At 35.5% G+C, this 15,520-nt stretch overlaps 1 protein-coding gene across 2 annotated transcripts in view; it reads left to right on the forward strand.

Moving 5' to 3' along the window:
- Nucleotides 1–7,585, forward strand: part of TNFSF13B (tumor necrosis factor (ligand) superfamily, member 13b) — a 51,028-nt gene extending 43,443 nt beyond the window's left edge. Inside the window, exons 3-6 of one of the 2 annotated variants that reach the window (XM_006894618.1) lie at nucleotides 669–725; nucleotides 2,925–3,037; nucleotides 3,128–3,278; nucleotides 7,473–7,585. In XM_006894618.1, coding sequence (XP_006894680.1) covers nucleotides 669–725; nucleotides 2,925–3,037; nucleotides 3,128–3,278; nucleotides 7,473–7,585 — 434 coding nt within the window. The remainder of the gene's footprint in view (nucleotides 1–668; nucleotides 726–2,924; nucleotides 3,038–3,127; nucleotides 3,279–7,472) is intronic. The other variant, XM_006894619.1, reaches the window with a different exon arrangement.
- Nucleotides 7,586–15,520: the final 7,935 nt, after the last annotated feature.

A 15,520-nucleotide genomic window follows, 5' to 3' on the forward strand; every position in this document is an offset into this window, starting at 1 on the left:
TTTTTTTTTTTTTTTGTAGTTGTTCTTTTTTTTTTGTTTGTTTTGTTTTGTTTTGTTCTTCTGGAGGCCCTGTAGGCATCTTTAAACTTTCATTATGAGACCCTTGTCTGAGATGGTATTGCCAAATGTTTGTTCCCTGAGGTGCAAACGGAGACTTGTACCCCATTGTTTGTAGCAAGAACATGGAAACAGCCCAAATGCCCAACACAATGAAACAGATTGAGAAATTATGGTACATTCATATAACGGAATACTATGCAGAAAGCAGGAGCAGTGTATTTGTAAGTTACTACCTAACATGGGAGGCACTGGAAAGCATTATGCTAAGGGAAGAAACTCAGTCTCATAAAGACTAGTACTGTATAAGACCATTACTGTAGAACAACTATGAGGATCCAAGGAGTGTGGTAGGGGGGACTTAATCACAGTGTCACACAATTTGATGGGTGGAGCAAGGAATGGGTAAAGGAAAGGGGAAAGAACTGGTGTGAAGAACAATGTATATGAACTTTATGAGCTTTGTATGTAAACCAGTATACATTTTTTTAAAAAAGGTATATCTGATTAATCATTTCAAAAAGAGTTGGCTTATAGTTTTGATTTTTCAGGCATTTTATTCACCCTATTACTTCTACTTAAGAAGCTAAATGAATATGTTTTGCTTTCAGTCACTCAAGACTGCTTGCAACTGATTGCAGACAATGAAACGCCCACTATACAAAAAGGTAATAAGATGGCTCTAGCATTTTTCCCACTTAAAATTTTGTCAAAGTACATGAAAGTTTAAAATATCAAGATTATGCTTGAACTATGTTTAAAATCACTTCAACATTCAACGTACTTCCTTCAACATTTCTTACAATGAAAAGTAAAATAAGTTTAGAGTTATTAAAAATAGTTACAAAATCAATATAATCTCATTCTCACACTGTTGTAATATTATATCGTATTTAGATATGTTCAAATAGTTAAAATATGACAAAATAAATCCTAAACAGAATTTCATTTTTAATTGTTTAGAAATAATTCTGGATTAGTACCTATTCAGGATCAGCTTTACAAATACTGATTCTTCTATTATAGTATGTTTTAGAACTCTTAAAAATGAAACTATGCATGTAGAGATGTCATAATTGTATGCAAATGTCAATTTATTTCATTATAATATCAGACTCTTTCTTTCTAATTTGGCATTTTATCATAGAGATAGGCAGTTTTAAACTATTTTGTTTATTTGAAGTTTCTGTTAACAGTGGATAAAAGAAGCATGATTTCCTAACTTCATGGAGCATTTGTGATAAAGGCAAAATAGAAAACCAGAAGAAAACAACAGCCTCCAAGTGTACATGTAAAGTGTGGAATTAAAGAGTGTGATAAATTCTAGAGAAAAATAAAGTAGGAAGAGACCAGAAAATTCTTGTATTATGTACATAAACAGTGGGCACAAGAGTTTCAGGAGATGAAACCAGGGGACCAGGAATTGGGAAACAACTAGTAGAAATGGGAAATACGGATTAGCCTCATAATGCTAAGCCCTTGAGTGCTATTTTGCATCTTTGTTTTCCAGGTTATTAATTAGGCTTCTCTTTTGGACTTTAAGTATCATAAACCCAACACAAGTACTAAATTATTTTCAAAATCTTTGACTGTTTATCGCTTTGTATTTCCTAAAAACACACACTTAACAGCTTTTAATAGAAAATTATTTCCTAATATTTCAAAGCCCCAAGAACATGCTAAGGATAAAAGATAAAATGAAAAATGATAATTTGGAAAAGGCTCACACTGGACTTTTGTGGAGAGAAATGGTGTGAATCTGAAAGGATAGAGCTGCCCCTCTATTGTAATGAAAGTTGTTGACTGCTACTGTCTTCTCTGTGTAGTGACTGTCTTACTGTCAGGAGAAAAGGCGAGCAGCACACTTTCAAAAAAGCCTGTTTTGGGGGTTGTCATGAGTTAAAGATGACTTCCTGGCAGATAACTGGTTTGATAGGCTCCGATGTCCCAAAATACAAGGACTTGGTCTTACCTACTCACTTCTGTTAACCACTGTTATCTTTCCACCCCACATCATCCAAGGTTTTAGTGGAGCACTTTACTGTAACTCCTTAAATGAAGTTTGAAAGATAAAATACTCCCAAACCTACTACTGTTGAATTGATTACCCTATACAACAGAATAGAACAACTTTATAGGACTTCCAAAGATATAAATCTTTATAGAGGAGATAGCCTCATCTTTGTCCCACAAAGTGGTTGGTGGGTTTGAACTATCTACAGCACAACGAGGTATCTTTTGACAGAAAACAGAGAATTAATACACCAATCACAAAACTTCTTGGTTAGCAGTGCAACAAGCTACAGACCACACTAGAAGAAGTCCCTTTAGAAATCATGAATATATATATATATATATATATATATAAGAAATCATGAATAACATAGACAACTGTTACAAAATTCCTTGACCAAAGATTATACTTTAACTTCTTTCTCTTTAGGGCTCACTGTCATGCTAAAGGTGAAAGTTGCTTAGTCTCAGTACCTTTACTAAGCTTTTCAAATATTTTCTCTTTCTGAGAATTAAGTATAAACAAAAAATCTCTTGGTATGTTATTCAGAGAGATTGTAGTGCACTCTTTTAAAATTCTTCCACACAGACTAGCTATAGGTAAATAGCTAAAATAAAGAAGAACTAGATTAACTCCAGTCATTCAAATTAAGTGACTCAAGTTCCTGATTCTTGTAGTTGCCTGGGTTGGTTTGTAAATAATAGCTGAAAAACCAAAAGGAACACTGGTCTATGTCTTCTTTTTAGTTTCTATTTACAGTGTAATTCTCTAAGCATCAAATTTAGTTTCAGTCCAGAAATGGAGGTAAGAATTTCCTTTTACTCTTTCTTATAGGATGTTTTCTTAATTGTAGGATCTTTCACATTTGTTCCGTGGCTTCTAAGCTTTAAAAAAGGAAAAGCCTTAGAAGAAAAAGAAAATAAAATATTGGTTAAAGAGACTGGTTACTTCTTTATATATGGACAGGTATGTTCAAACCTGAATTGCATATTCACTATTGAACATTTCTCCTTTTATTCTCATTTCTGACAACACTTATTTTTTTGTTTTTTTCAGGTTTTATATACAGATAACACTTTTGCAATGGGACATTTAATACAGAGGAAAAAAGTCCATGTCTTTGGAGATGAATTGAGTCTCGTGACTTTGTTCCGATGTATTCAAAACATGCCTGAAAAACTACCCAATAATTCCTGTTATTCAGCTGGTAAATAACTTATTTCAGATTTACTGGTTCTGAAATGGAGCTGTTTATATTGTGTTGTTAATCTTAGCTGTACAATATAAGAGGAAATGATGGTCCTTTAAAACACAAATAGGTGAAAAGACATTTCTCATTTAAGTGTGCCTTGTAGTATCTTGAATTAATAAGACAAAATAAATGACTGAGACAAAGTCATTACTAATGGTTTTATTTATGTAAATTTAAGAAACCAGTACCTTTATAGCATCGAACACTGAGAAGAATGATACTTTTGTTTTCCTCAACATTTACAACTAATAACTACAACATGATTGTTGTTGTTGTTGTTGTTGTTATCTGCCGTCGAGTCGCTTGCGACTCATAGCGACCCCTATGTACAACAGTCCTAAACTCTGCTCTGTCCTGTGCCAATCGCACTGTCTCTGACACTCCCATCCCAATTATCCCAGTCACTGAATCAATCCACCTCATAGAGGGCCTTCCCCTCCTGCGCTGTCCCTCCACCCTCCCAAGCACGATGTCCTTCCCCAAGGACCGGTCTCTCCTCACAACATGTCCAAAGTATGTTAGACGGAGCCTCAGAATCCTTGTCTCCAAGGAAACACAAAGAATTTTATTTACTTTACATAAGCCTGCTAATTTAATCTTTTTCACTTAAAAGATGTAGAGTGTGAGGCTCAGAAAAGTGATGTAACTTATACTAGAATGTTATTGGATTTTAGAACTTGGTTTGCATTAGTCAGCATGGGTCTATAGTTGTTATGTGCCATTTATGACTATTACAGTAGTGACACTATGAACAACAGGTCTGAACCTCAGACTACCCTGCACCATCTTTATGATCTCTGTCATGCTGTAACCCATTATGGCAGTCACTGTCAATCATTTTAAAACCTTATGGGTCTTACAGTATCAGTATATAACTCTTCTACATGCTATTGAGGGAATGCCCTTGTTTTCTTTTGAGAGGCAGAACAGATGACAGAATCACTCTCTCAATCTAAGATGCTTTTATACAGGTGAAACGTGATATAAATGAACCCCAGACAAAAATTCTGGATGTTAAAGTGTAGGAGTCAGAACTCATCACCCCTCTCTTGTGTTAGAACTCTGCAATAGTCAAGACCTGGAGCAACAATGGTAATGGCAAGTTTTACTAATTTGACTTTTCAAGTAATTACTGCCAACTTAGCGTCTGGGTGGTACAAACAATTAAAGACAAACCGCTTACTGAGAGGATAACAGTTCTGAGTTCTACCCAGATGTATCTTAGAAGAAAGAGCTGGCAGGTGATCCAGTTTTAAAAGACCAGGTATTGAAAACCCCGTGGAACATGGTTCTTTGCTGGCACATGTGGGGTCGCCATAGACGTAGTCAACTTGATGGTAACAGGTTTGGCCATTTATATTTCATTTTATCTGGGGTCTTGGTAATTTCAAATTAATCAAGACTGGCTTTAGAAAAACGACAAGTCAACTTAAACACCTTTGCTCTTTGGAAAATTTTATCAAAGTTGTCTAGAACTCTGTAGATGTTTATAATCAGACAGTTGCCATAAACAACAGTATGAAACACAGAATGGGTGACTTACTGCCCATTTCAGGAGCTTTTACAAATAAAAACTCAACAAATGGGTAAGAATGGAAGGAAAATAGTTCTAAATAATTGAGATGATGTCATTTGAAGATTTGTAGTCAAAACAATAGATTTAAATAGGTGATAAGGAAGTGTATAAAAGTTGAATTCCCTAATTTACATAAAGGGATGTTTCCTTGAGCTGTGGTGGCAAGTATTTAGACAATGCACAATATTTATTAATGCTGACCCTGTTCTAATATATTATTTAGCTATATTAGTTCCTACTTGTTTTAAAACGTTTTAAAATTAGTTTTAAAACTAGCTCTAAAATTAGTTTTAAAACTAGCTCTTTCAAAATGTCTAATTGTCTGCTACTCTCACATATTTCCATTATGATGGAGGACTCTGCCAGGCTGCTTAAGTGTTCCTGCAATTGAAGAATAATCAACTTACTCTTAAAAATATTTTTCAGTGCTAATTAATTAATATTGTTTATTAAAATAATCTCTGGGAATTTTCTATTTTTCAATTTTAATCTTTTCTAGGGTAAAGTTGCTTAAAATTATTCAATGTGTACGTTAATTTATTAGTGTACAAAGTACTTCCTTCTAAACTAGAAAAGAAATAAAATAATGGGCACCTCACCTTAAGAACCTTAACAGATTGCCAGTGAACCCAAGCAGAATACTTTCATTTTTTAATTAATAACCTGAATATAAATTGGTAGGAAAATGTAAAAATAACTGCTATTATCTGGAAGAAGTATGTTGTTGTTGTTGTTATGTGCCATCGAGTCGCTTGGGACTCCTAGCCACCCTATGTATAATAGCCCTGAACTCTGCTCTGTCCTGTGTCAATCACACTGTCTCCGACACTTTCCCAATTACCCCAGTCACGGAATCAATCTACCTCATAAAGGGCCTTCCCCTCCTGCGCTGTCCCTCCACCCTCCCAAGCATGATGTCCCTCTTCAAGGACCGGTCTCTCCTTACAACATGTCCATAGTATGTTAGACAGATCCTCAGAATCCTTGCCTCCAAGGAGCCATCTGGTTTAACCCTTTCCAGGATGAATCTGTTTTCTTAGCAGCCCATGGTACCCTCAATACTCTTCTCCAGCACCACAGCTCAAAGGCATCAATTCTCCTTCGATCCTCCTTGGTGATTATCCAACTCTCTGATGCATAACAAGTGATTGCAAACACCATGGCCTGTATCAGATGCACCTTAGTCTCCAGAGTGACACCATTGCTCTTCAGTGCTTTGGAGAGGTCCCTAACAACAGACTTTCCCATGGAAATACCCCTTTTAATTTCCCGGCTACTGGTAGAGATGAGAAACAATATTAGAGGTTTGTGATGTACAGCTATTATCAGTATATGATACCTTTTAATCTCTTTGCTAACAATTAATCTATTAAGCAAATCTTCCAAATTTTCCTTACTGTTATCTGATTATAGGTAGTTACAAAATGACTTTTGAATTCTTGAAGTTGTAAATACTGCTGGTAGTAGCAATTAAAGTTATCTTATATTTTTCTCAGTCTTCTTTTGACCCATGAAGCAATTAAAATAAGATATGTGGGAACAGAAACTTTTGTCATTCTTGATCACTTATCTGTCTAGAAAGGTGCTTGACACATAATAAAGTGTTCAATAAACAAACAGTGACTGGCTGAGCACCAAGTGTAGCTGGTTGCTTTGGTTTTGAGGATAGGATAACTACTAACATATTAATATAAATGCATTTACGCTGTTAATAACACAATGCAACTGCTTTTTCAATTGCCAAGGCATTATGAATTCTCATGCTAGTTTATTTTTTATTATTTCTTATTTCATGTCTTCATTTCACTTCTTCTCTTTTCTTTTTCTGCTTAATTTTCTTCTAAGATCAGATCAGGAACTACTCAATATACTGTCTACAGTTCTTGAATTGTATTTTATATGCTGTTTCACTGACCATCACTATTTTCAGACATGAACATTTCTGACTAATTTTTAACACAATTAAATGTCACTTATTTAAAAAAATCTCACTTATGATTATAAAGATAACTTTATAAAGCTACAAAAAAGTAATCCAAATGATTCCTTTTTTTTCTAGAGTCTGGATTATAGAGAACATTTTTTTAAGATGTTTTATATTAACAAATGGCATTTTGGTTTTAAATTTTTCCATATAAGAATGTTTGCACATTAGAAATTATAATCGAAACTGTGGTACATATGAATATGCTGGCATTACTATTCAAAGTTTTCTTGACAATAAAATTAAGCAAGAAACTTCCTTTTATTATATCATGTAGTATTATTCTATCAAGAGATTTACTACGATTTTCTATTCTTTATTCCTAAAGTTGGTTATCGAATTGTTTCCCCAGATTCTTAATTTTATTAACCATGAGTGAAAAATACTTTCATGTATTATAACTCCTTAGCTTAATTCTTACTATTTTTTTAGGTTAGTAGAGTAGAAGTAATTGGTTTAATAGTTCACAGATGTATTTTGAAGTGTAAATGTTTCTGCTAAACTTTATTTTTTTCTAAATCAAATAGTTTATTTTTTTCCTTTTCCATTTTACAACTACCTAATGCTCTTACTAATTTATTCTTTTCAGGCATTGCAAAGCTGGAAGAAGGAGATGAACTTCAACTTGCAATACCACGAGAAAACGCTCAAATATCACAGGATGGAGATGGCACATTTTTTGGTGCTTTGAAGCTTCTCTGACCTAGTTAAACCATACCCGAGGCTGTTTTCCTCTGTACCTCTAAGCAAAAATTCTTAGTGAGAAATACCAAAAGAAAAGAAAAGAATTAGTCACCATAGCCTTTTTATGAGCTATTTATTTTGGTTTGCTGAAACTAGACCAAAACAGGAAATTTAACAGACAACCACAGCCAAAGAGTGTCATGTGAATTATAAGAAATGGAACATATTTAAGGAAAGCTAGACTTAGACAGGCATTTTCTTTTAGTGGCAAATTGAAGAATTTAGTCATAGCTTCTTGTTTTGGAAGAAGTATACAATTGAAGTATCAACAATGTCTTCCAAAGTGGCATTCCATAATTTACTATGCAAATGTGCCCTGTCTATAGGATATTAAAATATTTTTGTGCGATATCAGTGTTTCCTTCTATTTTCCTGATAAGAACCTCTTTCTTTGCTTTTTAAAGATAACACTGTGTAAATTAAAAAAAAAACCTCTTGCATCAAGCATAAGAAGTAAACTAATGTTTAAATTTAAAACTATTGAAACAAAAATAGGACAGAGTACTATTTAAATAATTTTTGTTTATTTCAAATGACAATTTTTATAGCTAGTATTTTATGTACCTTATGAACGTTCCCAAATTTTTTTACAAGTAGATAGGTATATAAAATATGCGCACGCGCGCACACACACACACACACACACACACACACACACATCCCTACATTTATGTTCACAAGTTCTTTTAATCATTAATTTCAAATACTTCGAAAGTTGAGATGTATTTATAGTAATATAATTTCCCTTTCTTTCCTGTTATTTTATTTCATACTGCAGCTATTGTACTTTATGTATTCCAGCTTTGTTTGTAAAAAGTACTTATGTTGGTAGATTTACAGAAGGTGAAGCTTAATTAAAGTTCTTAAAACCTTGTATGTCATATGCTGACAATGAAGATAAGGTCTTATCATTGTCATTTTCATTTTATAAAGAGTTATATATAAAAACACTCTAATGCTTATTTTTTATAACATAAATTTCCTCTTACTTTGCTTCTTCCTTCCCTGTTATATTTTACTTCATATATTTAAACAGTAAGATAAAGAACAGTTCACTAGTGTATATGAAAAAAAAATTTAAATTACATTTTTCAAGCTATTTTTCTACTTCTACCTGGATTATCATATAGTTTTTCTTGCTTTTCTATTTTTTTAATTGAGATTTTAATGAACATTTGTAAAGAACTTGGATTTTCATTCATTCATTGTTGCACATTTTCTTCCCTGCCCACTCCTCCCCCAGTTTGTTTTTCTCTTTGAAAAGAAAAAAAAAATTCTCTTATTGTTATACAATACCCCCACCAAGTCCATAGTTCACTTGACTACGCATTTCTTTTTCTGTAATCTTATCATGAAAATAATACCTAATTCTATATTCATTTTAAACAGTTCTTTCCCTCACCTGTTTCAAATCAGTATACATTATTTATCCCCTCTTTTCTTAGGTTCCCCCAACCCCATGTCAGTCGAGTTTTACAACAGTGGCATTATGCAGTATTTGTCCTTTTATGACTGAGATATTTCACTAAGCATAATGTCATCCACGGTTACCCATTTTGTATACTATTTCATGAGTTCTTTGTTTTTCAATGCAACATAGTATTCCATTGTGGGAATATACCATAGCTTCTCTATCCTTTTGTTTATTAATGGGAACTTGAGTTGTTTGAAACTCTTTGCTATTGTGAACAAAGCTGCAATAAACATGGGTGTGCATATATCTTCTTGGGTGGCTGTTCTTGTTTCTTTAGAGTATATTCCCAGTAGTGGAATTGCTGGGTCAAGTGGTATTTCTATTTCCAACTTTTTGAGAAATTGCCATATTGCCTTTCATAGTGGTTGCACCATTTTACACTCCCACCAACAGTGAACAAGGGTTCTACTTTCTCCACAACCTCACCAACATTTGCTGTTTGCTGCTCTGTTAAATTTTACTATTCTTACTGGGGTGATATGATATCTCATACTTTTAATTTTCATCTCTCTTGAGCTAGGGTTTTAAACATCTCTTCATGTGTTTGTTTGCCATCTGAATGTCTTCTTTGGTGAAGTGTCTATTCCTATCCTGTGCCTATTTTGCAATTGTATTGTTTACCTTTATCTTGTGGCACTTGAGTATTCTATAAATTCTACATATAAGTCTTTATTAGACATGTCATTACCAAATATTTTTTCCCAGTCTGTGGCTTATGAAAAGAATTTTAAGATGTATTTTTCAAGATAAAGTTACTCAGATTTTATATCTAAAATAAAATTGAGTTAAAACTTTGCTATTAATCTTATTTTTTAAAAAGAAAATATATTAGCATTTTTATCATATTATAGTCAGAAATGAAAAACTAATAAGTCTGGTGTAGAAGTTTATGTAGTAGGAGGTGTGATGAGTAATTTTCCTAATGTTTCTGCTATGATTGCTCAATTAATAAAAAAATTAGTGCCTTTACATCATTTTCTGAGTGAATTCACCTCAAATAAGTCATCTTATGTTTTGTTTTTAATGTATAACTAAATGCCATTCAAGGTGCAGCTGATTCAAGTCATAGATTTTCAGTCACTGTGTACAGATCTGAGAGCCATACAGTGCATAAGCATGGCAGAGGATGAGTTGATGTCTTCAAGTCATGGTATTGGAGAAGAGTACTTAATATTCCATGGACTGCCAAAAAAAAAAAACACCAAACAGATATTCTTGGAGATAATATAAACAGAGTGTTCCTTGGAGGCAAAGATGGAAAAACTCCATTCACATATTTTGTATATATTGTTAGGAGAAACGATTCTTTGGAGAGGGACATCATGCTTGGAAAGTCAAGGGTCATAAAAAGAAAGGAAGAGCATAAAACGGATTAACTGCAGTGACTGCTACAATTGGCTCAAGTATGGGTCAGAAATGATAAGGATGGCCCAGGATAGGGCAGGGTTTAGACCTCTTGTTGACGGGGTTGCTATGAGTTGTACAGAACTTGATGGCACCTAGCGATAACAACAGATATAATTTTAAAATACTGGTGTATATTTGTGAAACATTATAATATAATGTAAGATAGAGTATATTCCAATGAAATATCTGAAAAACTAGATATTACTAAAAATGTCTTTAAGTCAGGGCTATCTCTCTAGTGTTATAAAGTAATTTCTATATATCATGTGTTCTATTTATTAGAACATGAAATAAGGAAAAAAACCTTTACATTATGATAGTCTTCTTAAACTAAATTATGATTTAGAACTTGTACAGCTGTTCTTTTAAATTACTTGGCATATTGTGTCAGAAGATATATAATGCAATCAGGTAAAAAACGACTGGAACAGTACATCAGCAGAGAACTGCCAGAAGTCCAGGCTGGGTTTAGAAGGGGTCGTGGTACTAGGGATATTGTAGCTGATGTTAGATGGATCTTGGCTGAAAGCAGAGAATACCAGAAGAATGTCTATCTGTGTTTCATCGATTATGCAAAGGCATTTGACTGCGTGGATCATAACAAACTGTGGCTGACTCTGAGAAGAATGGGAATCCCAGAACATTTAATCGTGTTAATGTGAAACCTATACTTGGACCAAGAGGCAGTCGTCAGAACAGAACAGGGCAACACTGCATGGTTCAAAATTGGGAAGGGTGTACGCCAGGGATGTGTCCTGTCTCCATACCTTTTCAACCTGTATGCAGAGCAGATTATCCGAGAGGCGGTGTTCTATGAGGAGAGGCGTGGCGTTAGGATTGGTGGACAATCTATCAACAATCTGCGTTATGCAGATGACACAACCTTGCTCGCTGAAACTGAGGAGGACCTCATGTACTTACTGCAGAGAGTCAAGGACTGCAGCCTTCAATATGGACTGAGGCTCAATGTCAAGAAGACAAAAATTCTCACCACTGGACCAATCGGTAGCATCAGGATGGATGGTGAAGAGATTGAGATTGTTCACAGCTTCAGTTTGCTCGGCTCCACAGTCAACACTCTTGGCACCAGTAGCCAGGAAATCAAAAAACGTATTGCGATGGGAAAGTCTGCGGTTAGGGACCTCTCCAAAATACTGAAGAGCAACAGTGTCTCTCTGGAGACTAAGGTCCACCTGATACAGGCCATGGTTTTTGCGATCACTTGTTATGCATCAGAGAGTTGGACAATGACTAGAGAGGATAGAAGGAGAATTGACGCCTTTGAGCGGTGGTGCTGGAGAAGAGTATTGAATGTACCATGGACTGCCAAGAAAACAAACAGATTCATCGTAGAGAGGATTAAACCAGGCTGCTCCTTGGAGGCAAGGATTCTGGGGCTTCATCTGACATACTTTGGACATGTTGTAAGGAGAGACAGGTCTTTAGAGAGGGACATCATGCTGGGTAGAGTAGAAGGACAGCGCAGAAGGGGAAGACCCTCTATGAGGTGGATTGATTCAGTGACTGGGGCACTTGGGGTGGGTGTGTCAGAGGCAAATGAGATTGGCACAGGATAAAGCATGGTTTAGGGCTGTTGTACATGGGGTCGCTATGAGTCGCAGACGACTCAACGGCGCATAACAACAACAAACAATTGTATTTTCAGTTTAATCCAGAATTGAAATGTACATATAACCTCTTTTTTATGTGAAATTATGAGGGAAATAAGTGAAATAGAAATTTCTGTTTATATCAGTAAAAATTTTCTGACTAGTTCTATAGTATGGTGGTGTATGATTCATTGTGGCCATAGTCTCTAAATTTCCCTATCCTTTATTCAGTTTATTTTAGACCACGAAAAAAAAACCCACCAAAGTTTTAAGTTAGGGTTTTCTACAATAAAACATTTTCTAAGGTTTAAGAGTACAGTCTTAGTTCAGATAATCTTTAGTCTTAAATTTCAAGGTCCTTAGAGAAAAATCTCATGCTTAGAAAAATAGAAGGTTCATAAAAATGAGGAAGACTTTCAATGAAATGGATGGGCACAGTGATTGACAATGGGCTTGAGTGTGGTGAAGATGATTCGGGATAGGACAAGGTTTCCTTCTGATGTTCATAACATCATTATGAGTCATAGTGTACTCCAGACAACCTAACAACAAATAACAGGGAGAAGGAGAAGTGGTTTGTTCTTTCTTACTGTTGCCTAGAAATTTCATTCTGTCATGATATAACAATGTATTATTGGGACTGCTTGAAGTTTTTTAAACTCATTCTACTATCAAAAGACCTTGGGAGTATTTCCAATGTCTTTATTATAAATAATTGTTCTAATTTTTTAGAAAGCTTATGAAATCTTTTAAACTCTTTTGGGAAACCTATGAATGCACTTGCAAAAGGAGCAAGGATCACATGGGGACAGCCGTATCTGACCTTTACCAGATTCATGAAAGAGAACTGTCCCTGTCAACGGCATCAACAACACAATGAAGTCAGACAAGTCCTGCACACTGTCACATTTCTTTCTACTCATCTCAGCACCAATCTTAGTACTTTATTGTGTCCAAAATATGATATAATAACTCCCAGACTACATAGAACTGTATTGTGGAAGTTAAAATGCTATAATTCAAATTAGTAATTGACAAGAAGCTGTGTTACAATCCCAAAAGCACGTGGTTTGAATTTATCAGCTGCTCTGTAGGAGAAGGATGGGCAATCTCCTCACATGTGATTGATTAATGGACTCTGAAAATCTGCTGGAGTATCCGGTATGGGTCGGTTCTGAGTCTATGGTACACAACAACATCAACAACAGAATCTAGTCAAGATAGCTTCTGAAATATGCTCACAGGCACTTCAGCCTTTAGCCTCATAGCTTTAGACCAGTGCAACAAAGCTCACAGTCATACCAGTTATGTTTCACTCTCAGTCCACAGTTGTCTAATAAACTTAGACAAAAGCTTCTAGTTCTGGTTCCTGGGGTCAGAACATCTACTCTGTCTCAGGCCAAGTCTCTGGTTCTCTGTTGCTGCTGCTATGGCTACTGCTCCCAAAGGCCTTGGTCTGGTTGGCACGGGAATCTCTGGCCATGAAAGATGTGTTATATTCTCTTGCTTCTTTTCTGGTGGGAAAGATTCTTTAATTCTGGTACTGGATCCACTTAATTTAATGGTGAGATAAGCAATTCCTTTGTGGATAGGCTAATACACCCTATTCATGTATTCCCCATCCACATAGCAAAGTAATTAATGGATACAGAAGCCATTTTTGACAATAAACCCTAAAAGCATAGTGATTTTGTTAGATATACACTTAGGGAAATCTTGGGTCATTCAACATGTTTATTTCTACCTTAACAGATGCTGCCAAATTTTTTTCCAAAAAAAGAGTGATCCAACAGACTGTGGAAATTATTGAACAATGCCACTCATATCACACAAAAACAAGATCCTGCCGAAGACTGTTGTTGTTGTTGTTAGGTGCCATCGAGTTGTAGATGACTCATTGCAACCCTATGAAAGAGAGGTCTGAGCACTGTTGGTACATAGAGTTTCCGGGGGCAAGCCATTTTGGAAGTGGATGCCGCTCCTGCTTCCAGGCTAGTTTTAGTCGGGAAGCTCCAGCCAACACTGTCCACCATGGGTGCCCAATACCACGTTTGGCACATCACTGTCACAGTGTTCAGCATCACAGCAAGCACAAGTTACCTCTGTATAGCAATGCACAGGCCAGTGCTGTACCACCTAGAAGAATGTTTGACAGGAAAACAATTTGAACCCAGCCAAGGGCCACAGATGAAAATCACCCACCTTTGGCTTGGTAGCATAACTACCAAGCGTACTTTCCACTAGGCCAACGTAGCTCTCTCTCTGTCATCGTTGTTACTGTTGTTATGTACCGTCAAGTCATAGATGACTCATAGCGACCCTATGAATGAAAGGCCAGAGCACTGTTCTTACATAGAGTGTCCGGAGGCAAGCCATCAATAACCTTGCTGTGAGTGATGACTTAAAAACTTGCTACAGATGATCAAAAACTATAACCTTCACTTATTACATCTCAATATCAAGACACCATAAATTTTCACAACTGGATCAATAGGCAACATTATGATAGATGGAGAAAAGATTGGAATTGTCAACAAATTCATCTTACTTGAATCCACAATCAATACCCTTGGTTACCAGATCATGAGATGTATTGCATTGGGAATATGTGCAATCAAAGACCTCTCCAAATCATCAAAGGTAAATTTGAAGACTAAGGTACACCTGATTCAAGCCATAGTCTTTCCAATCACTTACTATGAATCTGAGAGCTGGACAATGAATAAGGATGACAGAAGAAGAATTTATATCTTTGAGCAATGGTGTTGGAAAAGAATACTGAATATTACAATGACTTGCAGAGGAACAAACATATACAACTTGGAGATAGTACAACTAGAGTCCTCATTGGAGGCAAAAGTGACAAAGCTTTCTCTTGCATACTTTGGACATGTTGTTGTTGAATGATCTGTGTCATATACAGATTGAAGAGGGATGGAGACAGAATGCATCCCTGATGCACTCCTTTCCTGATTTTGAACCACGCATTATTTACTTGCTCTGTTTTTATGACTGTCCAAGTACAAGTTTTGCATGGGCACAATAAAGTGTCCTGGGATTCCAATTCTTCTCAAAGTTAGCCTCAATTTGTTGTGATCCACACAGTTAAATGTCTTTGCACAGTCAATGAAACACAGATAAACATTCTTCTGCTACTTTGTGCTTTCAGTTAAGATCCATCTGACATTGACAATGATGTCCCTAATACCATGGTTTCTCCTAAATCCAGCCTGTATTTCTGGTAGTTCTCTGTTGATGTACTATTATAGTCGTTTTTCTTCAGCAAGATTTTGCTTGTGTGTGATATGAGTAATATTATTTGATAATTTCTGCACTTGGTCATATCACCCTTTTTTGGAATGGGAATAAATATGGATCTCTTCAATTCTACCTGGCCAACTG

Source organism: Elephantulus edwardii, unplaced genomic scaffold (genome assembly GCF_000299155.1).
Source record: "Elephantulus edwardii isolate Elephantulus edwardi_28Jun2011 unplaced genomic scaffold, EleEdw1.0 scaffold00147, whole genome shotgun sequence".
Taxonomy (NCBI): Eukaryota; Metazoa; Chordata; class Mammalia; order Macroscelidea; family Macroscelididae; genus Elephantulus; species Elephantulus edwardii.